Below are 24,078 nucleotides of genomic sequence, written 5' to 3'. Positions count from 1 at the left end.
TGCCACGCCGCATTGAGGCAGTAATTCAGGCAAAAGGGGCCCAAACCAAGTACTGAGTACATATGCATGATTATACTTTTCAGAGGGCCGACATTTCTGTATTTAAAATCCTTTTTTGATTGATTTCATGTAATATTCTAATTTTCTGAGATTTTGAATTTGAGGTTTTCATAAGCTGTAAGCCATAATCATCAAAATTATAACAAATAAAGGCTTGAAATATCTTGCTTTGCATGTAATTTGTCTATGTAATATATTAGTTTCACCTTTAAAGTTGAGTTATTGAAATAAATGAACTTTTGCACAATATTCTAATTTTTCGAGTTTCACCTGTATATCACTCTCCGCTCTCTCCTCTTAATGGCAAACCCCCGAGCCAAAGAAAACAGTTCAAAGATGTGTGCCCTCATACTGTTGTCCTGTCCTGTGTTGGATGCTGCTATTTAACCCTGTCTTGGCTAGGTCTCACCATTAACAAGGTTTTAATCTCAGTGTGGGTCTTCTTAGTTAAATAAAGGTTATTTACATATATTGCATTTTAATCCATCGTAACCCCAGTCTTTGCATCATAGTCCTTTTGACCTCACAAGCCGGTAACTTTATTCTTTAATGGTATGTCACATATTCAATGCAGCAGCAGCAGCATTGGGGATCTGTTAGCGGAATCACATACGTTGCAGTATTGGGGGGGTTAGTAAATGGTAAATGGACTCTACTTGTATAGAGCTTTTCTAGTCTTCCGATCTACACTACAACTAACGCTACATGTCATCATTCACCCATTCATACACATTCATACACTGATGACAGGGGCTAACACGCAAGGTACCTGCCCATCAGGACTGACTAACATTCATGTCAGGTCCACATAGAGTTCCCTCTGGACCCGCTCTATACAATAAGTATAGATAAATTGATTGATAAGACTCTGCCCATACTTCTTTAAGTGTGCCTTTAATCCCTTGTAAATCATGTTTTAACTGGTGTTGGAGCTTTTGCTATTACTTTCATTTCGTTGCCTGCTATCATAATCTGCTATCATAATCTGCTATCATTGTATCGTTAAGCATCTAAATTATTCCAAAATCATGCCTGCCCACATTCTCGATTCATGCATATAACTGGAGGTTGGCTCAATGGCTATTTTACTGCTCACCGTTTCATTTTATCTGTTATTTCCAGTCAAAGATAACTCATCAGATCGAATTAGTATATAATTCTCACGTATTCAGCTAATTCTTCACATCCAGGTATTCTATTACTAATGGAGTAATGGAGACTTACTGCTTGGCGAAATCTATATAATTTCATGCCTGTTATTCCAGTCCACCAGCCACGTAGTCTAAGCTCAAACTGTTGCTAATAAAAGTCAAGGCAACAGAATGACCGTATGCAAGACAACTGTTAGTCTATAGTGCAAGCACATACCAGGGTAACATTAGAAGAAAAAGAAATAAATAGAAATAAATAATCGTGGGTCGATGGGAGTATGTTAGCAACAATAGTAGACTACACGCGATTTAATATTCATGTACACATCAATAATCAACTTTTCAATTAATCTGTGGATTGTTTGATGCAATACAGTTCGTAATATAGTTTAATCAAAATCCTATCGTGACAACAACGGGTGTTCTCAGGAAATGTGGCTCCACCCGCTCAGCTCGGCAGCTTATTCAGGTCGGGTGCCGCTCGCTAGCCACAGTCCTGACGCCTGACTGCCGCTTGCTGCTGAGGTGCCACTGAGGTGCCACTGAGGTGCCAGTGCCACAAGGAGGGTCTTGCTGTCTCTCTAGAATTGGGTGCTGTCTGTCCCCCAGTCTCTTAATGATTTTCATTGAGCCCTTGACTCAAGCAGAGCACAATTGTGTTATTTGGGGATGATGTCTTTATGTACTTCAAAAAACAAACATCTGTCTCACTAAACTAATGAACTTTCATTTTTTCATACAAACAGCAAATGGAATCAGTAAAATTGTCAATCATCTGATTATTGTTCACTCTGGCTTTGGGTACCATGACTCTATAACAAGCTTTCAGATCGCCATATCTCTAAAATGTAGCCAATGTTTATGATGTTATCTCTTATAAAATCAATAAAAGCACAAAATACATAAGAGCCTGTTTCCTTCCTTTGATGATTGAGGTGCTGCGGTCAGGCTTCTCTTATATATCTCTCATACAATTATGATCATACACACTTGACAGTTATACATATACATACATAAAGAAAATACAAGTAATGATGTGCGCAATAACAATATCTAATAATTTATTCATTCAAAATCGAATTACTAAAAGGAGAACACTGATACATTTTGAAGGCGCTGGTTTGTAAAATCTCTGTTCAACTGGCCCGTCACAATCAAGAGCCTCACAACACGAGCGTTCTGAGACCTGACAGCTTAGAATGATACAGGACTACAAAAAACACACAACACAAGAAGTAAGGACAAAAACAGAATGAACTCAAACTAATCAAATTAGTGAAACAATCACATGGATACAATACTCCCATTTTATTAAGGTTAGACAGATGACAGACGCCCATCACACAGGTTGCTTTAGATGTCATAGATGGAGAAACCCTTCACACAGTTGCATGTTGTCAATATACAGTTGTGCTCTTGGGTGTCCACCTGTTAAGGACCTTGACTATTCATGATGAAATCTGCACAAAACAGGATCTCAGTTGTACAGGACGTTTTCCTTCAAACCAAAAGCTCTTAACTCATTTCATGTAGTGTCAGTCCAACGATCATAAACATCAATAAACAATAATAATACCCTTTTCTTTTCATTTTATTACAGATGGTCACTTCCACACAACCTGAGTTTGAGGACAGGTCAGGCCTTGAGTCACAGTGTAACCAGCCAAAGCATTGTAGCGGTATCACCACAGTGTGTCGGCGTGTAGTAAATGTCCTCGCCATGTCTCTTTGTTACCTTGCTGACTCTCAGTATGGTTTGCCTCCGATAGCAGCGAGCATCTCTTGCCTCTCTGCAGCAGTGGGCATGTCGGGTTTCACACCGTCTCTTCTCCTCTGTAGCATAATGCTGTGCTGAAGGAGGCAAACACAACATGCTTAGCTGCAGTCCATTAAAACATATGACTAACTGTACCTTATTATAAATTGTGCATTATTAGTAGAAACTCTTAAAGATACAGTTGTGTTCCATATAGGACCACAATCCTCACAGTTGGCATAAAAGAAAACAACAAAACCTCTTACGAAAAAATATTTGTAAAGACTGATCTGAAATCTAAGAAGAATCTCCTCTACAGCTAATAATTGGCTAATTAATGGATACATTTATTACAAGACGTGCATGTATTGTTGTGTCTCTGCATACTGAAGCTTGTGTGCTGCTGTGACAGCATTCAGTTCAGACTTGAGTCGCGCTAACAGGGTTTCAGAAAGGTTGCAGCTCCGCCCTCGTCAAAGGTGACTCGTTGTTTTTCTTAACATGTAAAACCGTGTCAAAATGATGTAACGAAGAGGTTTAAAAGTCAAGATATCCCAGCCTCTGTTGCTTCAATTGTGATTATTAAACCTTTTGGTAAATTCAGAAGGACGGCGAATACTTGAGTCTTTTTCCCTTTTTTTTAAAAAATTGAATTTCTAATTAACGTTAGTGGACTTTCTTCTGTTCTCTAACCGATGACAGACATGTGACACCTTGAAGAGTCACGGTGCCGTGAGCGGCTCCTTCTCACTCCCTTCTGTCCCTCACTGGGACAGCGCTCTGACCAACCAGAGGGTGTCGCTACTACAGCATCAAGGACACCCGCTGCTGTCTTCCCACCCATGAACAGGGGCCTTGTATATAAAACAGTGTAGTATCCACACTAAATGTTTGCGTACGTTCAAAGGAGGAAAAAAAATATTCAGATTTATAAAACCTTGGAGAATGCCTGCCAGTGAGCTATTTCCTTGTGTGTGAGTGACTCTCCAGTGAGCTCTGATACTTCTTTTCACAATCAACACTTGAAATGATGAAGGCACTGGCCAACGACAAGGTAGTACAAAATGTAAACCATACTTTGTTTAATTTTTACCTCTTTTTCAAAAATGTAACAAAAGACGGGGGCCACAATGTGTCCTTCACGGTTGACAGGTTTTGCTGTTCCACTCAGCAATGTGCTGTTTACAGTTCATCTGTGTGCACTATGCTGCATGTATCTCTCCCTATGGAATAAACCATTAATTCATAAATAAAGTTGTGTGTGATTTTACTCACAAACACTTCATGAAAGCTCATTTTGTACTTGGTGATATCTGCACAGTATTAGAAGATTATTGAAAACTAATGACGCTCTATTCTGCAGTTCTTTAATGTTCGTTGATGTTATTTTACAGATGATAATAATTTCACCAGCTGCTCCACAGCTGACCACGAGGTAGTTCAGCCCTCTCCTGATGAAATATTGAGCCAAATTTGATTTGAGGGTTGAGTTAGTCCATGTCTTTTACAATTGAAATGTGCCTATAGTCATGGCTCACTAGTACAAGCACAAATACAACGCTCCGCTTTTTATCAACTCTTGATTCTTCAGTTTTCTCTGTTTGTTGTCTTTGACGCTGGAGACATACACTCACCCAGTATTTCCGACAGTTCTTATATCTCTGGAAATAAGCTGAGCACATCCTCGAATCATAGTTGTAGGCCCCCAAACACTTCTGGGAGGCATCAGTTTCCTGAAAGAGAAGAAGTTCCACCAACAGAACACAATGAGACACTTCTGCTGTGTTTACACCAATTGCGAAGGAAATTTGCTGCGAGACGAGATTACATACAAAGTCAATGCAAAGACGCGAAATCTGAACTTTTACAACTCGGGTGAGAAATTTGTGTCACACTTGTGTCTTTACAGCCTATCAGCACTGAGATTCTCCTCCTCTCATCACTGACTTCATGATGTTGTTGAATCAGAAATAGAGGAAACAAATATTGTAGTCATAGGTTTCCACCCAGAGCTCTACAATACCTCATATTAGTAGAGACCGGACCAAACTATATAAATATATGTGTATAAACCATATGGTACAAACAATGAAAAGACGCTTCCGTATTTACGCCTCGATGACGTTATGTTGAGTGCTGATGAAGGCACTACAGTGTTAGCATAGAATAGCACCGGTCGATCCGAGCTCCATTTAGAAAAAAAATATTTTAAAAGTTATTTGCTTGTCGTCTTGCGGAGAGAACTAACAAAACATGAATTCAGACTTTTTACAAATTGGCATCATTATGTAGTTATTTCGGCATCCCTTTGTCCATTTATGGCAGTTAAATCACAGCAAAATCTATTTAACTGGTGTTCAGCTGTAGTAAACAGCCGACGTGTGGCTTGCTAGACACAGTGAATACAGCTCGATGAAATCCACGGAGCTCCTCTGGATGATGCTATGAAAGGCGTTTTGTTTCCCGGGATATCTGGGACATCCACAACAAGTACTAAGCATTGATTGATTGATGGCGGAAATAAACGGCTTAATAATGGTTTCCACGTCTGGCGCGAATGACAAATAAACACAAAAGATCCCGAGAGTAACTTGGCGTTTGGTGTGAACGCAGCATAATGGACACCGTCCCATCCCTGCAGCAGACAGATGTTTGACAGCGTGCAGGATGTAAAGGGCCAGTGAGCTTACTTCGATGCATGGGTTGCTATCCTGATTCCGAACTTTCCGTACTGTTTTATCCATTCGGACCTGTGTAAAGACAGACATATAAACAGGTTCAGTTATTGCACATGGTCTCTTCCGTGTGTGAATGTATGTATTACAAGTAGTTATCACCTGTAACTGATTTCGACAGCTCAGTTCATTTCATATTTAATAAAATCATCAGATATGTTGTTACGAAGGCCACTTTCAAATACGTGAACCTACTGTAATATTGTAATTTTGCATTCTAAACATGTCTTGTATCTTTAGAAGCTAGAGGCTGAAATCAATTAATAAAAAACATTTTCTGATGCACCACTACCAGCATGTGCACACCGGTGAATTGATCATTTGGCTGATGATAAGGAGAACTAACAAACGTGCTATGTAATTTAGGATTGATTAATCAATTAGTCATTCTACAGAAAATGAATGGTCATCAATTTTTGTAACTAGAGTAACTGTCTAAATCATTTATAAAGTAAAAATTCTAAAATATTCGCTAGTGTCTGTTTCTCCAAGGTGAGCATTTTCTGCTCTACCCTGTTTTACCTCACAGTGAAGTGAATCTCTCTGGCTTTGGACGGCTGGTCGGACAACACAAGATTTTGAAGACGTCACCTTGGACTCTGGGGAACTGGGAGGGACATTATTTGGAATTTGGGAGAGTGAAAAGTGCAGCTAGCCTATTAATGATAAAACATAGACTGTTGCTATCCTGATTCCAAACGTTCCAATGATCTGCAATTAGTATTGATAGGGGATCTCTAAAAGTTATATTTGCTCCCTTTTCCTTTTGAGCCATTTCAATCCGTGAGTCTGATCCGAGATCCAATCCGAACCTTGAGTTTATGATCCGCTGCACCACTAGTTACAACTGTGGCTTAGTAGCAATAGAGCCTATATAGCACTAGTTGGTGGTAGCACCCATTGCACCGGGCAACACTGGTCGACCTTGTTAACTGGTAACTGCCAGCTGAATGCGTCGATGTTGTAGTTAGGACACCTAGCGAGAGAATACGTAGCTGTGCTCATGAAGGCATCTTTGTCTAGTTTTTCATTACAACGTCAAAACATATCTGACTTGTCTTTGGAGGCTTGTGTAAGATTCATGTTGAAAACAGGAAGAGAGGAAATGTATCTTTCTGTGAGTTTCTACATAGGCATTCTTGTTTTTTTGGAGAATGTTAGAGTAAACATGTGTCAATTAGAAGAACTATTCAGCCCTTTTTAAACGTAAAATAAAGAAAACATACAGGAATCAAACTCAGACTATCGTAGTAAAATAGGTGGACTTTCAGTGGCACTATTATCACCACTGTGGACGCAGCACAACACATACAGCCATCTCTTCAAACCATGACGCTGTACTTCACACTATTTTGTCTCTGTGTTCTTGGCTGAGTTGTAAGCAGTGGAGGGCCTCCATGTGGACTCTTTATCCCTATGCTCTGACTCAAATACATACGGGATACCATCAAATGTAAAGACCTCATCCACATTTTCAGACTCATCTAAATATTCTGCTGAAACTATTTTAGATAACCCTAAGCTATGCTTTCTGTAGACCAATACTGCAAACTGTGAGCGGCTGGCACTCATGTTTCCACCAAGACTTCTCCTTCAGTGTCAGAAACATAATAGGAACAATCAGAGTCTGTCAGAGGCAAAAAAAAAGCACTTTAGTGTATGTAAATGTAAAACCAAATATTATGAAACATCCTATTCATAAGGCCTAGCTGCTCCACAGAGCCACAGTCACTTTACTACTGTTTAACAGTTTATTTTTACGCCTTTGCTATTACTAACCAAATTGTGTTTAAGGGGAGTATGCAAGTGACGTTAAAATGATAATGAAATAGATAATATTTATAATTAATATCGAAATAAATTCAGCTTAGTGTGGAACATGTATCCCGAATTTAAAAATGTTTCTTTCTTTAGTAGAAAATATCGTTGGTCGTATACTAAACAACGAACACGTCTTACTGAACTGGAGACTGGTGTCCTCCACTATATAACGCTGCTACAGTGTAACACGCCGACCTTCCCTGACATTACCAACAGGCTAACGGGACACTTTGTAGCAGCTTTTCATTTAGACAGAATGAGAAACGTGACAGTTGATACCTACCTTTTACAAACAGGCTACACACTTTGATCCAGCGGGAGTGTAGCTTAATGACTGCTGAATGCGCCTGATATCAACACAGCAGTGAAGATTATCCAGGTTTTGAAAGGACCAAAACAAATGCTAATAACGGCTGTTCAAAGTTCGTGCCGTCATTGATGTCCCATTGGATTGCGAGCAAAATGCTATTGAACAACAATACTCTAGCAAACATGTGGCTACCTAATGGAGCTACACAGTATATAACCTCTCCGTCATGCTCGAGACAACTCCACTCTCGTTGTTGCAACAGCGCACCAGGAAAAGCAGCTACACCGTCATCAATAGCTGACGGCAACATCAGCCAATAGGAACCCCTGAACCCTAAAAACGCAGACTGACAATAAAGAGAGCCAATAGAATTACTTGGCTGAAATGTTTGTCTTCCTATCGTTTTAAATTGTGCTAAACCACATTTAAGCGATTGACAGTACATCGAGCAAGTCAAAAAACTGAGTTTCACTGAATGGGACTGTAAGTGACATTGAAGTGGAACTGGCAGCGCCTTACACAAATCAAAACATCCAAGTAGGCGGGAATTCAAGTGGGCGGGGCTAAATCATAGTGCGGTTGCATCGCAGCGCATACACACAATGGCTGCTCGAAAGAGAGGAAAGCAAACAATTTTCAGGCCCGCCGCGTCTAGCAAAAAATATGAGAAAAAAATTATTAAAAATTCGGAAAATAGTTGAAAGTGAAGAAAAACCCAACAGAAAGGATGTCAAAGCGACTGGGGTAAGTTTGGTGTAAATTAAGTCAACGGTTACTCAGTTCTTGAATTAAAATATCGGGGTTATTTAAATTATGAGAGAGGGGTGAGCTGGAGAAAAAAGTTTGTGTCAATCAGTACCCACTTTGGGACCACAGAGAAAACAAGGGAAGGCACGCGTTTTGATTTGAAATAACATTAAATGATGTCACTGGTGATATTAGTGTCACGGTACGTGTCCACGAACTTTAAAGACCACAGGAAACAGTAGAATAGGAAAGTTAAGTTAAGTTGAACAGAGCCTCCTCACTTAGTCTATATATATTTTTAATATAATAACAACGGCAGTGCATTGAGCACCGACTGGAACAGGCGCACTTCGATTCAGCAATAATGTAATTTTCCCTGCTATTTGCATTCACATTTAATTTTGCCCCATACACACAGTGCCAACATATCCTTATCGATTCAATCATCTCCTTTCCAAAACACGATGTACGACCATGTAGCGGCTGTGGTGACACAGTCTTTCAGGTTACGCTTTACCTCTCAACTGCATGTATTGATCACGGTGTCATGCGAATGGCAGGTCGGCTATCGCCCGCTGTAAGGCTTCAAAACAAGAAGCGGCTCGATTGCTTGTCAATAAAGTAGCAAAATGGAGGGAGAACTATAGGCAAAGTAATTATGCAATGCTTGATATTTGGTTGTGTAGCCTGCATCTTGTAAGACCAAAAGTCAACTTGTGCTCAGTTTGACTGCTGTGGCAGGTTGCACTGAGCACATTAGTATTTCGAATTTACACGAGCTGGTCCTAAAGCTGCTGCTGAAGCTACAGCGTGCAGGAGGAGCCTGTCATGTTCAACACTAGCTGGTGGCTCCGAACGCTGGAACAGTTGTGAGATCAGAAGCTTCTTCCACGGCAGATTTGTTTTTTGAGTGGAAGCAGCCCGTGTATTGTGTGTCGGTGGTTTGAAAGCTGCTATTGAACCAGTTCCCGAGAGGAAGTGTGTTGTCAGTGTTGGCTCAAGTCTCTGCACCTGTCTTATACCTTAAACATTAAACCAGACATCTGATATGGAATTAGTCTGCCATTGTTCTGTAACTGTAACATTATTTGCACTCTGGTCTTCTATAGACCGAATTGTTACTGATATCAGTGTGGCTGCTGATTGCATGCGTTTTTATGCATCAATAATTATGATGATTATGTTATACCTGAGACTTTAAATGCTGTTTTAAGTGTAGGCTAAAATGTAATTTTCTATATCTGTAATGTTGTTAAAAAAGATGGAGGGAATAATGTTCACATGAAAAAGCTGGGGAGGATGTGATATGCAAGTCCTGCGTGCATTTGTCCAACTCACTGTTCATCAACTGTCCAGGAAATTAAACTGTTATGCCTTTTTTAAATGCTTGCTGTTTCTTAAAATTTTAACATTCTTAACAAGATATTTTCATGGAAAATTAAGTAATTCCAAATGTTCATTAACATTTGAAAGAATTTAAATGTTTTGATAGTGACACAGTAAAATAAGCTGCAACTGTTGTTATTAATGCAATATAATTGATTTATTTCTTTTAAAAAGCCTCCTTCTGCCCGGGTTCTTCTCATATAAATGCTCTGTATCTAAAGCATTTATACTTCTTGTCCTGAGATCAGAAGTCTATAGCAGCTGTGATTAGACAGAAATGTTTCATGTGCACTACAATCCTGCTGCTGTGAACTTGTGTTTTGAGCCCGAAAAAAAATAGTTGACTGATATCAACATATTAATTTGCACTAATTTATTATGTTAGAAATATATGAATCACTTCAGAGACAAGTGCTTGTAATAAACATTAATTTCAACAGTGAAAGGCTTGAGGATGGATTCCTCTAACGATCATGCTTTAATGTTACAGAACATTTTGAATTCAATTACTGTAATGCAGATAAATCATCCTTTTCCACAATCACAATGAGGCGGTGGTTAATGTCGTAATAATAAGAGCAGATCTTGTAGAATTTTGCAGACTAATAATTCTCCATGTGTGAAATTTTTGTTTTGTGTGAATTTTCAATAATAATATGTAATATGAGAATGTGTGGTGGCGGATATCATCTGTATTTTTTTTGTTTTTCTCTGCTGAAGGTCTCCTGTGTTGAGGCAGCACAGTTATAATTTTGTGTTCATGTGTTTTCATTTTAAAACATGGTTAGGTTAGGGCAAGAGCTACAATTCTACAAACGTCTCTGTTGCAATAAGGAAAAGGCCTTCTATGTAAGGGGGTATGTGAGAAAGGTTTGGGGCATTACAGATTTTGAATGAACCACCTCTGGTAGCCTTTTCTACAGTCCCTGACAAAAGTCTTGTCACTTATCCATTTTGTTGAAACAACAGCTTATAACCTGACTTTTAATTAATTCATTGGTTTTAGAAATGGCTCATATGAAAGCTAAAACCCTCCCAAATTATGTTTAATATACAAAAATAAATTTGCTTCACTGAAGAAAGATTGATAATTTAATGAACACAGAAAGGTCAGATTTTGGCAAGACAAAAGTTTTGTCGCCTACAGAGAGTAATGTGAAAATTGAACAAATAATTTACTTCAAATACAAAAATATGTTGCATAACATCAGTGAATTAAGTAGTGGTGCTGTGAGATCCATATTTAATATCTTGTATGACTTCCATGAGCTTGAAGGACTGCATCCATGCGGTTCGACAATGATTCATACAATTTATTGATGAAGTCATCAGGAATAGCAAAGAAAGCAGTCTTACATGCCTCCCAGAGTTCATCAAGATTCTTTGGTTTCGTCTTCCATGCTTCCTCTTTCATTCTACCCCAGACATGCTCAATGATGTTCATGTCTGGTGACTGGGCTGGCCAGTCCTGGAGCACCTTGATCTTTTTCGCCTTGAGGAACTTTGATGTAGAGATGGAAGTATGCGATGGAGCACCATCCTGCTGCAAAATTTGACCCCTTTTATGGTTGGGAATGTAAGAGGTAGCTAATACTTCTTGATATTTTAGGCTATTGATATTGCCTTCCACCCTGCAAATCTCTCGCACACCCCCATACTGGATGTAACCCCAGACCATGATTTTTCCGCCACCAAACTTAACTGTTTTCTGGGTGAATCTCGGATCCATGCGGGCTCCAGTAGGTCTCCTGCAATATTTGCGGCGGCTGTGATGTAATTCAACCGAAGATTCATCTGAGAAATCCACCTTCTGCCACTTTCCCAGCGTCCATCCTTTTAGCAGGCTGTTGGCCTTGGCAAATGCCACACGTTTTTTTAATTGCCTTTTGTTTAGTGCTGGTTTCTGGGCACTGATTTGACCATGTAGGCCATTTCGAGACAGAATTCTACAAACTGTCCTGGTTGACACGGGGACTTGAGGTGACCAGGCCTGGTGGAGCTCTGCTGCAGTGGAAAAGGGGCTGGCCTTGGATTTTCGAGCCAACAAACGGTCCTCCCGAGCAGTTGTCTTGCGGGGTCTGCCGGACCCGGGCTTGTCAAAAACATCTCCAGTCTCTTCAAATCTTTTTCTTATTCTTTGTACTTGACGCTGAGACACATTGAAGGTGTCAGCCACCTCAGCAGTGGATCTGGTCTTCAGCCTCTTGATAATCAACGCTTTGGTCTCAGGGTAAATCTTAGGCATGTTGTCAGAGGTCAAGTTGCAGTTGATGTGAAGGTCTGGTGTGCTGGGGTTCTTTTTATACACACCCACTAATTGATTGATCAATTATTGATCACAGGTGAGGCTGTAATCTAGGATTGGGTGCATTATATGACAAGGCGACAAGACTTTTGTCCTTGCAAAAACTGACTCAGTGGGCTTTACCAAGCTGTGAACGTTAGAATGCTTTTCAGCAGTTTCGTTTGGCACCAAAACATTATTTCAAAAGCTGTTGGGATTGAAATTAGCCATTTCTTGTAAAAAAAAAATTGATTACAAATATATTTGAGGGGCACTTAAGGTCAACTTGTACCCAAGCGACAAGACTTTTGTCAGGGACTGTAAAATATTCCCGTTGTGGCAGCAGTAGGATGGAGAGCTCTGTGTCATGGAGGCTTCCATGTGATCACCTTGAAAAGGCATGTCGGACCTAGCGGCTGCAGGGTTTAGCTGGCTGACCCTGCTCAGTAATGCTCATTACAAATGTATCAGAATTAAAATACAAACTGTGTAACAGTGTCACATGACATTGCTGTAATTAAACTACTCCTGTGTTTTATATGTTGTAGACCATTTACTTAAAATAGGAACACTTTATTTACGTGGTATTAGTAGTAATATCTGTAGTATAACCATACTTGACACCTCTGTGTTATTAGTACATATACCAACATGTACCTGTATTACTTGTATATATATTAAATGTACAGTAAATATCTATTAATTCCAATGCAGCACCTTACCATACCAGTACATAACATCATTATACAGGATGAGCTATATTTAAACAACACAGTATATTACCGGGTATAATCATAATATAGTATTATTAATGCATATATCTGTGATGGTTCTAGTTGTAGTTCAATTTGTGATTCCAATTTTGCTGGGAAAAGAGGCAGAGTTAGAAGGGAGTTCAATGCCAGTGAGGCAGCACAAAGGGAGGTGATAGTGTTTGAATACAGTTTGGCTCTTTGGCATTGCTCCCATAACAAACCACTGAAAACCTGGTGTGTCTTCAGCTCTTCAGCATGATGGTCAGGAACTAAAGAATAATGCTGAAAAACAGAAATCCAAATTCACTGTGAGATTTTTGAAAATGACTTTTTACCAGGATGTGTAACACAGCTGAGTCGACTGCTCAGGGGTCCACTGATTTCAGGGCTGGTGATTCCAGACCACCAAATTGCCCCCCATGGCCAGGCCAGGAGCTACTTACATGGCAACTGGCTGAGTGTTTGTGTGAATGGGTAGCACATTAGGATAAATGCACAATGTAAATGCAGCCATTTATACCTGTTGTCAGACTGTATGACCATATTGCTTATATATATATATATATATATATATATATATATATATATATATATATATATACATACATACAGATCCTTTTCATCACCTATCGAACAAAGTTTTCTCTGTGGTTTGGAGCTTTGGTACACCCACTGTTCCATTAACGTCCATCTAACATATAGCAGACTCCCTGTTGCTTTGTTGTCAAGTTGTAGTGAAAGGAGTTGCTATTAAGCAGTTTTTACCATTTAATAACTTTCCACTAGATCTACTGGAATGCTTCTTCTTTTGTGAAACAACTACACAAAATGCAGTCAGGTTTGCTGAAAAAGTCCCACTTTTTCACACTTTTTGTAGTAGTCTTGACTTTAGGGTTTGTCGCTTTGTTAAGTTTGGCCTGTAGTTACATTACATCTATTTAGCTGATGCTTTTATTCAAAGCAAATTCCAATAAGTTTGTGTAGATGAACCCAAAAATTGCAAGAATCATGCAAGTACATCAACTTTATCAAATATGCTGTATATTTCAAGTCCTACTTAAAAACAATAAAATATAGAGAAACAGTTTTTTATAATTTTATGGGCCAAGGTGCATTCTGAGCAGATGAGTATTCAGTCTGCAACGAAAATGTATTTCTGAGTTCTGTAGCGTACCGGACAGCAAGCAGTTGTGACTAAGTTTAGCGGTAGCTGGGCCCATCTCATAGTGGGAGAGTATCAAGCTGTAGTAGAGAGAGTGGTGGATGGGCTGGGGTGTGTGGTTTGACCATGTCTTGGATGGAGGATGTGTCTGAGACATTCTCAGCACAGTAGGCCAGTACCAGTGTCTTGAATCATATTTAAACAGCCGGCGGTAGACAGTGCAGGGTGTGGTGGAGCCGTGTAGTGTGGCAGAACTTGGGTAGGTTGAAGACCAGCCGGGCTGTTGAGAGGTCAGATGGCACATCAACGAGTTGCAGTAGTCTAGGCGAGAGATGATCTCCTGATGTTGTGGTGAACAAATCTGCATGAACGGGTTCAGGAGCAGCGAGAGACGAATTTCACATTTTATAATAAAAGATATTTGTCGAAGACGCTCAGTGTCTGTAGGGTGATGACTGTGTGTCTGGGCTCAAGCTTTCGCTGTCGGCGCGTAATTGTAGAGCCTGCTTCTGAAATGCACTGTGGTGCTATCAACTACAGTGGCCGAGTTGCAGCTAGAAAGCAGCGCAGCTAGAAAGTAGCTCCTGCTCCTGGTGGAATCCAGGGGTGGTGGTGCTCTTGAAGGTGTGTGTTTAGATTGAAGATGTTGCCTCCAGATCCTGCCACCATCATCAGTTTACAGATTGCCTCATTATCAGGTTCCCTATTAGCATTGGGTTTAAATCCAAAATATTATCAAAAAGGCCCTTTTGCTTTTTGGTTTGACACCAAATCCTCTAACATTGTCCTGTGGGTCGACTCCGGAAGGAGGAAAAGCGTAATAGGTGCTCCTTAACTTTTGTCACACGATAACAGAAATCTGACGCCTGCTATTTTGTGCTGCGACTCTGCTGCTGCTGCTGTACAGGACAGACACTTTCACTTTAGAATTGTAGCGTGCATTGTGCAACAAAGTATTGGTAACTTCCTTACTACTATTTTACAAATTAGATTGTTTTATTTATGTATATATACTTTGTATGCTATGTGTGGTATATTGATCACAATAATGATATATGGTTGTAATGAGTACTAATGCTTTTTGGACCTCCGTGGACACGGCCCTGTTCTAGTGGTTGTAGCACGCATGCGCAGTACGGAAAAAGGGTGTTTTTCCATGGCCGAATAAAGTGCACAAAGGCTACCTCTGTGTCTGCCTCGTCAATACACCACAGAAATTAGCGACGAGGATAAAAAAAGTACGTTTCTCGCAGGGAAGGAGTCATTACCAGTGAGTACGATGGCCCGGTTTGGAAGAATTGACGAGTTCAAGCCAGAAAATTAACAGTCAGCGTACATAGAACGGATGGAACAGTTCTTCGAAGCTAATGACATAGCCGAAGATAAGCAAGTAGCCACGCTTCTCAGTGTAATGGGTGAGGCTACTTATGGGCTTTTGAGAAATCTGGTGCAGCCCAGAAAGCCAAAAGATAAGACATTTGACGAAATTGGAATAACAAACGAGGCCTGCCAGAGGAGACTACTCTGTGAAAATGATCTCACTTTTGAAAAGGCTTTTGAGATCGTTCTCAACATGGAGACTGCCGACAGAGCTGAGAGGGATGGAAAGTAAAAGTGTCACAAGGTGAGGCCACAGCGGACAAGGAACTGCTACAGGTGCAATGGAAAAAATCATCAGCCAAATAAGTATCCGTTTCAAAGAGACTAAATACCACAACTGTGGCAAGACTGGGCATATTAAAAAGGCATGTCGGTCTAACGTACAGACAGAGTGTGAGAGGCATTCTAAGGGCAGAGGGCAGCCAAAGAAACACACAAAATATGTGGAAGCTGAAGAAGACACTGAATTGGGTGTGTTCACTATTTTAAATCTCACAATTGAAGATGCTGTTTCAAAAAACATTCACTGTAGCTGATGTGAATTAAGAGATGGAAATAGATGCAAAGAGTATCATTTCACGGGGTACATACAGGGAGAGATTATCACACTTACCACTGCAGAGAACTAAAGTTAAGCTTAAAGCTTATAACGGAGGTCACATTCCTGTACTGGGGCAGATCACAGCCAAGGTGGTCTATGAGGGGCGAACAGTGAACTTGCCACTTTTAGTTGTTAAGGGGAATAGATCAACACTGTGTGACAGAAATTGGCTAAGGAAACTGAGGCTAAACTGGCAGCAGATAAAGCATCTGTATGAAACTAAGTGTAGATCACTTAGTGAGGTGCTAGACAAATATTCGGAGGAGTTGGGGACTTTGAAAGACGTCAAAGCATCAATCAGAGTTAAACCTGATGCACCTCCTAAAAGAGCTCAGGAAACTGGCATTCCAGTTCAGCACAGTGATTGGGCAGCACCCATAGTGCCTGTGATGAAAAGAGACAAGTCACTCCACCTCTGTGGGGATTATAAAGGCAGTTGAAACGGAAACCTATCCCTTGCCACGTTTAGGGGAGCTGTTAGCAACCCTTAGTGGAGGTAAGGTATTGTCCAAGATAGACTTAGCTAGAGCTTACCAGCAGGTGTTGCTGGATGATGACTCCAAGAAATACACTACCATCAACACCCACAGAGGATTGTTTGTGTATAACAGACTCCCTTTTGGAATTAGCTCTGTACAGTCCATATTCCAGCGGATTATGGAAATTCTAATAAAAGGCTTACCAGTGGTTGTTTTTCTTGATGACCTGCTCAATATGGGACGCTGAGAGAAGGAACATCTCCACAACCTTCAGAAGGTCCTACAACGGCTTCAAGAAAATGGACAATGAGTGAAAAGCTCTAAGTGCGAGTTTGGCAAAACTCAAATAGAGTACCTGGGCCATGTGCTGGATGAGCAGGGCACACACCCTTCAAAGGACAAAGTGAGAGCTATTCAGGAGGCTCCGGCTCCTACTAACGTCAAGGAGCTCCAGGCGTTTTTAGGACTTGTTAATTACTATGGAAGATTTGTGCCACAGCAAAGTGGTCTTAGCACCATTGTACAGACTGCTCAGAGGACTAGTGATTTGGAAATGGGCTGAGGTTGAACAGGTTGCTTTTGTCAAGTGTAAAGAACTGCTCCCTAGTAACCAGGTGTTAGCCCACTACAACCCTAGTCTACCACTGACCTTAGCATACGATGCCTCTGCCTATGGCATCGGAGCAGTTATCTAACGCCATGTCAGATGGGAAGGAACGAACCAATGCTTATGCCTCCTGACTCCAGTGGAGAAAAATATTCTCAAATAGAGAAAGAAGCTCTTGATATATGGCGTAAAGAAATTCCACCAGTACTTGTGGGGTAGAAATTTTAAGTGTTACTTAGTTACTGACCATCGACCCCTTTTGACACTGTTTGGTGAGCACAAGAGCCTGCCTACACTAGCCGCGGCACGCATTCAGCGGTGGACTAATATACTGTTAGCATATGACTACCACATTATTGCAAATCAGAAGAGCACAGTATTGCTGATGGACTCTCCCACTGTCCTTTGCCAGAGAGCAGCGACACAGAAACAGCCGTGACTTAAGCTCTAGTCCACTCACAGCTGGCAGATCATATACAAGGAGCACTACTAAACGCAACACAGGTTGCAAGGACGACACGCACCGACAGTGAGTTGTCGCGAGTGTATACGTATGTCATGGAGGGCTGCCCCACTCAGGTAGAGGAAAAGCCTAAAGGTGTTTTTCACAAAGAGAAATCAGTTGTCCTTAGAGCAAGGTTGTGTCCTATGGGGGACCAGACCATGTATGGTGGCCAAACCGTGACTCTGAAGTGGAGCAGATTTGCAATGAATGTGAGACATGCCAGCGTGACCAAGGTCGGTCCACTACACCCCTGGGAGTTCCCGGGTGAGTCCTGGAAGAGGCTACACATAGACTTTGCTGGACCTTTCCTGAGCCACATGTTCATGGTTGTGGTGGATTAACATACAAAGTGGTTGGAAGTGTCACAGATCACCTCTCAAGTTTGCCTCTTACGGTCTGCCTGAACGAATTGTGACAATGCAACCACATTCACATCTGACGAGTTCCAGACTTTTGCCAAGCAGAATGGAATTCTGCACACCACAAGTGCACCAGGACATCCAGCAACCAATAATCTGGCAGAGAGAGATGTCCAGACGTTCAAGGCAGGTATGAAAAAGCTTGGTCACACTTCACTGAACATTGAGGACAAAGTCTCACTGTTCCTGCTGCAATATTGGACTACGCCTAACTGCACTACTGGACATTCCCCGGCTGATCTGTTTCTTCACAGACATATCTGGACAAGGTTGGATTTCCTAAAGCCTTGTACCAAGGAGACGGTGCTTAAGAGACAGTATCAACAGAAAGAACACTATAATCGCACTGCTGCAGACCGGTTCTTTAATGTGGACGATACCGTTTATCTGCGCAGCACTGTGGCGGGGAGTCGAAAGTGGATTCCAGGGTTGGTTGTGAGACAGACAGGCCCTGTGTCGTTCTCAGGAAGTTGTTGACGCCAGCATGCAGACACCTGAGCTTCTGGAGCCAGAACCAGTGGCTCTGATGCGCTCAAACCGAGTGGCTAAACCACCAAAGCGATATATGTCATAAGACTGTATACCCCTACAGCGGACTGTATCCTTTTTACATATACTCGGACGAACAACCTGAACACGCATACAAGACTTATGAAGATGACAAATATTGTGTTAACTTAGGCCATATGTTTTTTTGTTTTTGTTAAAAGTACTAGACAACAATTGTTCAGTTAAGAGAAACATATTTCCAGAGTTATATGGAATGCTTTGTTATTCTCAGTTAAAAGGGGGAATAATAATGTAGTATATTGATCACAATAATGTTATATGGTTGTAATGAGTACTAATGATTTTTGGACTTCAGTGAACACGGCCCTTTTCTAGTGGTTGTAGTGGGCATTTCCATGGCCGAATAAAATCGACAAACTCTGCGTTAGTCTCGTCAATACACCACACCCTGTAAACTGACTACCACAGCAAGCCTACTCAGACACAGATTCTCTCCAAGTTACCCTTCAGCAGTTGTTTCTTCTATCTATACATTGTATAAAGGACCCACAGTGATGAACCCTCCTGTGATTTTTAGTAAATAGGAAAAACCCTTCATCGTCAGTCATCACTAACAGATAGTGTAGACTGTTTAAGGAATGGGTATTAGTATATGAGTATACTAGGAATATTTTTTTCTGGTTAACCCTAACCCATGCAGCACACACACACACACACACACACACACACACACACACACACACACACATAATTTGTCATAATTTACCATGATGACTCACACACTGACTCACAAAGTAAAACAATGCCAGCGCCACTGTTGCAGCTGGTTACAATACAGTACAACAATACAACATAAACAAGAAATATATAAGAAGAAAGTAATTTAACACAACAAATATAAAATAACAATGAAAAAACATCAACATCAGTAATGAATAGAATCAGTGGTTCAAAAAAAGACAATGGTGCCACAGTTTATAAAACCTATTCTCTGAGTTTTCAGTCGTGTACCCAATTATTTAAAGTTTCAGTTTGGTTTGTGTTGGCACACTACCATGGTAGCTTATGGTAACAAGGCTGAAAAGGTGTAGTTAAAATAATGAGCTGGGGGTTTGTCTGTCAAATTTGAGTTCACCACTGAGGTCCAGATAATCTAATATTTATTCCGGCTGCAACAAACACTCACTCATCACCTGAGAATAAAGAAATGTGTTGCCTATTGTTTAACATACAGTATAGACATATATCATGAAGGCAGCTGGAGATGGATGTAAAATGAAAAATCTGTAGTTTGGTTCTATTTTTGCATTTTTTTTGAAGATTCCTCATATCTGTTGTTCATGATATTGTTCTTCTATATCGGCCAGAGTATCAGAATATTATAATATTCACAATAACAAAAAGCAGGTATCATTCTTGCCCATTCCCCGCCATGATATAGAGGCTTGTGCCTGTAATCCAGTAGGAATTAGAGGGAAGGGCGGCGGTATTTCATTTAGTAGTATACAGTAGCATGCACTTGTTGCGGTAGTCAGGACGTGAAGTCTAGCATATCTCTTTTGGGCACTCAAAAAGTTTACCTCACTAGTGAATAACAGTCAATGTTCTTATGTCATCGCTGCATCTCAGAATAACATGAGGAAACGTTTGGATAATAATTAATATATATGCTTTTTTTTTAATTAGAAATGAATAAACTCAACGTACACTATTTATTAGCTCCCAGTAAATTAGAAATGCATCATTCTGGTCAGATAAACAGACAGACAGAAGGACTTTTAACTTTTTAGGTGTTACATATATTCAAAATATTTTTTTCAAAGGGAAAGTAATAATCAATGCTACTGAGCATTTTGAAAATGTCAGATGTATTTTTAAAAAGACTTCCACTTCACACTCTAGTTTTATAACTTGTTATTCTATTCAAGATGTTTGCTTACATTGTATATATATTTCACACATTGAATATCAATTTTGCTCCTGCTTCAAGTTAATTTCCCCACAGGGAAACTCACGTTATACTCGGATCCCCACTGATGGTTCTGATTATATTGCTTGTAATTAACAACTCCTCTTCGGTCACATGACTAAGCCAACTGAAACCAGCTTTATGTTACCAGTTATCCAGGATTACCAACGTTCTCTCCAGGCTCAATGAAACCCAAGGAGAGCCAGGTTGAGTTGAACTGGTTTTGTGATGGGGGCCTCAGATCAGTTGATTTATGACTTAGGTTTTAGTGTCCTTTGTACTGCCAGCAACCTGAAACTAAACCATTCAGATGATGTTTTCTCTCTCTCTCTCTTTCTCAGGCCCCTGACTCCGGGCGGCGTTGAGCACATAAAACTGGATAGAATAATTGCATCAGTACTAGTTGGGCACTGCGCCCCAGTCCATGTAGCTGGTCAGCCTTAGAGTGCCATGGCCACAGGAACCCACGGCCACCGTGACCACATCCTGGAGAGAACCAAGCTTGCAGCGCCCACAGGGAGGCGCAGGAGAGCAGAGGGGAAGCCGAAAAAGAATTTCCCTTGCCTGGAGTGTCAGAAAGCTTTCAACAGTCTGGAGAAGTTGAAGGTGCACTCGTACTCTCACACAGGAGAAAGACCCTACCGCTGCTCCCACCCCGAATGCACCAAGGCATTCGTCTCCAAATACAAGCTGCTACGGTACAGACTAGCAGCAGTACATAGCAGGCTGCAGCATCTTGCTTTTCTCTTTACACCTTTCGTAACATAGTGCTCAATAGTAATCAGAATATGTTAATGAATACTAGTTTTCAGGTCTTGTGTTTATGTGTAATGTAAAGCATGCCTACTTAAAACGTGATTGCAAAAATTCTGAGTGCTCATAGAATGTGTCTGTGTTCCAAGGCATATGGCAACTCACTCGCCAGAAAAAAACCACAAGTGTTCATACTGTGAGAAAATGTTCCACCGCAAGGATCACTTAAAGAATCACCTACACACTCACGATCCCTACAAGGAGGCATTCACCTGTCAGGAGTGTGGCAAGAGCTACAACACCAAGCTGGGCTTCAAACGCCACCTCGCCCTCCACGCCGCCAACAGTGGAGACCTCACCTGCCAAGTGTGCCTGCAGCCATTCCCCAGCACTGGGGTTCTTCTGGAACACCTCAAAACACACGCTGGCAAGTCCTCTGGAGGGACCAAAGAGAAAAAGCATCGCTGCGAGCACTGTGAGCGGCGATTTTACACCCGTAAAGATGTGCGACGCCACATGGTGGTGCACACCGGACGCAAAGACTTCCTCTGTCAGTACTGTGCCCAGCGCTTCGGTAGGAAGGACCACCTGACGCGTCACGTAAAGAAGAGCCACGCTCGGGAGCTGCTGAGGGTAAAAAGTGAGCCAGCTGATTCGCTGGAGCCCGTTGTCTATGACTTGCCGCCTGGGGCCATCAAGGGCGAGGTCCCGGGAATGCTGACACCAAGGCCGCACCAGCTCAACATGTACACAGGCCCCGTCCTGGACACGGAGCCCTTCCCCACCCCCACGCACCCTTTTTCTTTTAAGTACCCACTGGGTTCCAACTTTACCTCATACACCGTTTCCTCACAGGAGCGGGAGCAGAATCTAAAGGGAGAACTGGAGACCTACCTGATGGAGCTACAGAGCAGCATGCCCTCCTCATCTTCTGCAGCCCAAGAACCCCAACTCTCGTCCTCTAAACTTGAGTTGGAGCCTCAAGTGGGTGTGCTGGAGGAAGCGAGCGATGGGGTGCCTCTATCTAAAATGTCTACACCGATGGCAGCAACCACCGCAGGCGACTCTCTGGCATCTTCGTCTTCTCTGATGGACTTCTCACAGCTCTTCAACTTCCTGCCACTCAACGGGCCCCCGTACAACCAGGCAGGGGGCAGCGGGGGGCAGGGCGTTGCCTATCCACCCAACGAAGTGCCCACACCTCTCGTCCAGCTGCCCCTCCAGCCTCCAGAAGGCCCAGAGGCTGCAGAGAGTCCGCTTCAAAGGCTCCCCTCCTCCTTCATATCCAACCTGAGCACACCCACCACACTTCCCCGCTTCCACCAAGCTTTTCAGTGATCCAGTATGTACTGCGCATGGCACACATGCACTCTAGCACACACATAGTGACACACATGTTGAGCTACACAACCTCCCCAGCAGACACCAACAAGATGCTAGCAATACATGTTTGAAGATATAAGCACTTCTGTCCATTTAATGACAACATGTGCAGATATAAACACATAATGATCAGCACTGAGAAACACACACACACACACACACACACACACACACACACACACACACACACACACACACACATTCATGGTTTGGCTTAATCAGCTTTCTAATTGCTACTGTTGAGATGTGTTCTTTTCACCTAATAATAAGCTTTTTTTTGACGAGTTGGCAAATCTTCTCCACCTCTACTCTCTTATGACAGGTTCACTTAACAGCAGAAAAAGTATCTTCTTGTGCCGTGTGGGTATGCAAATACAATACCCAATTTCTCAATCTTGTTCTATGTACAAGTTTTATAACCTAACATTAGCTGATGTGATTACCAAGAGAAATTACCTTTTTATAAATACCTTTAACTGAGCACAAGCAGTAGAATTCACAGTTGAGGTGCAGCACTGCAAACACGCCACATTCACATTAATGGAGCAAAATTAATTTGCGCAATAACGTGAAGGTGGCTTAACTGTGACAGTGAGAGCTGTGTCACTTAAAAAATGAATTCTTTTGAGAGTTGGAGAATTTCCATATAGATAGTACTATATTACTAATAGTAATTCAATTGCAGTGACTTATTCTTTTGTTTACTTAACCCCCCCATGCTTTGAATAGATAGTCCTAAGGAAGCAGATTTTGCAATTGATACAGCACTTTGAACATTATGATGTCATCTGTCATTGCAGTTGACCTTTGTTTTATCTCTTTCTTATTTGTGGTAGGGACCAAACAGTAGTACATTATGTACTATAAATGACATTATACCAGATTTTGGATGAATTTTATGTTAAATGTTCCAGGCAGCTATTGTGTTTCATTAATTTCTAATCTGTATGGAAATGAATTTACTTGCGTCAGGCTATCCATTACAGTGATCATGTCTGCTCACATTTTTGTCAGTAACATCACTGTAATGTATGTGCTTGCATTACGCAGTACAGTAAGCAGCAGACCTAATGAAACAAACAGCTTCCTGGAATTTGGGAAAAGTCAAAAGAAATTTGTCAAACAGACTTTTAAGGATATTTATCAGAAAGTGAATTTAGTAAATAGGTTAAAACATACAAAATCATTGATCTGGTTCTTTTGATCAATCCATAAAGCAGAAGTCCATTGACATGATTATAGACAAGGGAGCTACTGAGCAACAGTATCACAGTGAAACATTTCATTGGTTGGTCAGGTTTGATC

General features: G+C 41.2%; 2 protein-coding genes across 2 annotated transcripts; one reads left to right on the top strand and one right to left on the bottom strand.

Annotated features, from left to right (window-relative positions):
* Positions 1-2,255: 2,255 nt before the first annotated feature.
* On the bottom strand, positions 2,256-8,090 carry chchd7 (coiled-coil-helix-coiled-coil-helix domain containing 7). The gene is made up of 4 exons (XM_068709628.1): positions 7,807-8,090; positions 5,658-5,717; positions 4,602-4,700; positions 2,256-3,062 (listed from the first exon to the last, which is right to left on the bottom strand). The coding sequence occupies exons 2-4, from the start codon at positions 5,709-5,711 to the stop codon at positions 2,958-2,960; spliced, it is 258 nt and encodes an 85-aa protein (XP_068565729.1). The 5' UTR covers positions 5,712-5,717; positions 7,807-8,090; the 3' UTR covers positions 2,256-2,957.
* Positions 8,091-8,443: 353 nt separating this feature from the next.
* plag1 (pleiomorphic adenoma gene 1) lies at positions 8,444-23,057 on the top strand. Its single transcript, XM_068709468.1, has 3 exons — positions 8,444-8,577; positions 20,979-21,335; positions 21,540-23,057. The coding sequence occupies exons 2-3, from the start codon at positions 21,088-21,090 to the stop codon at positions 22,726-22,728; spliced, it is 1,437 nt and encodes a 478-aa protein (XP_068565569.1). The 5' UTR covers positions 8,444-8,577; positions 20,979-21,087; the 3' UTR covers positions 22,729-23,057.
* Positions 23,058-24,078: the final 1,021 nt, after the last annotated feature.

This window comes from Cebidichthys violaceus, unplaced genomic scaffold (genome assembly GCF_023349555.1).
Source record: "Cebidichthys violaceus isolate CVI_PGR_0920_01 unplaced genomic scaffold, fCebVio1.0.p SCAF_15, whole genome shotgun sequence".
Classification (NCBI taxonomy): Eukaryota; Metazoa; Chordata; class Actinopteri; order Perciformes; family Stichaeidae; genus Cebidichthys; species Cebidichthys violaceus.
The sequence above is the reverse complement of the archived record's forward strand: the minus strand, read 5'-3'. Positions and strand labels throughout refer to the sequence as shown.

Coding starts and splice junctions, on each gene's coding strand:
- chchd7 (XM_068709628.1), bottom strand. CDS start 5,711: ATGGATAAAACAGTACGGAAAGTTCGGAATCAGGATAGCAACCCATGC. Junction 4,701..5,657: donor ATAGCAACCCATGCATCGAA/GTAAGCTCACTG, acceptor CTTCTCTTTCAG/GAAACTGATGCCTCCCAGAA. Junction 3,063..4,601: donor AGAACTGTCGGAAATACTGG/GTGAGTGTATGT, acceptor TGCCTCCTTCAG/CACAGCATTATGCTACAGAG.
- plag1 (XM_068709468.1), top strand. CDS start 21,088: ATGGCCACAGGAACCCACGGCCACCGTGACCACATCCTGGAGAGAACC. Junction 21,336..21,539: donor TCCAAATACAAGCTGCTACG/GTACAGACTAGC, acceptor CTGTGTTCCAAG/GCATATGGCAACTCACTCGC.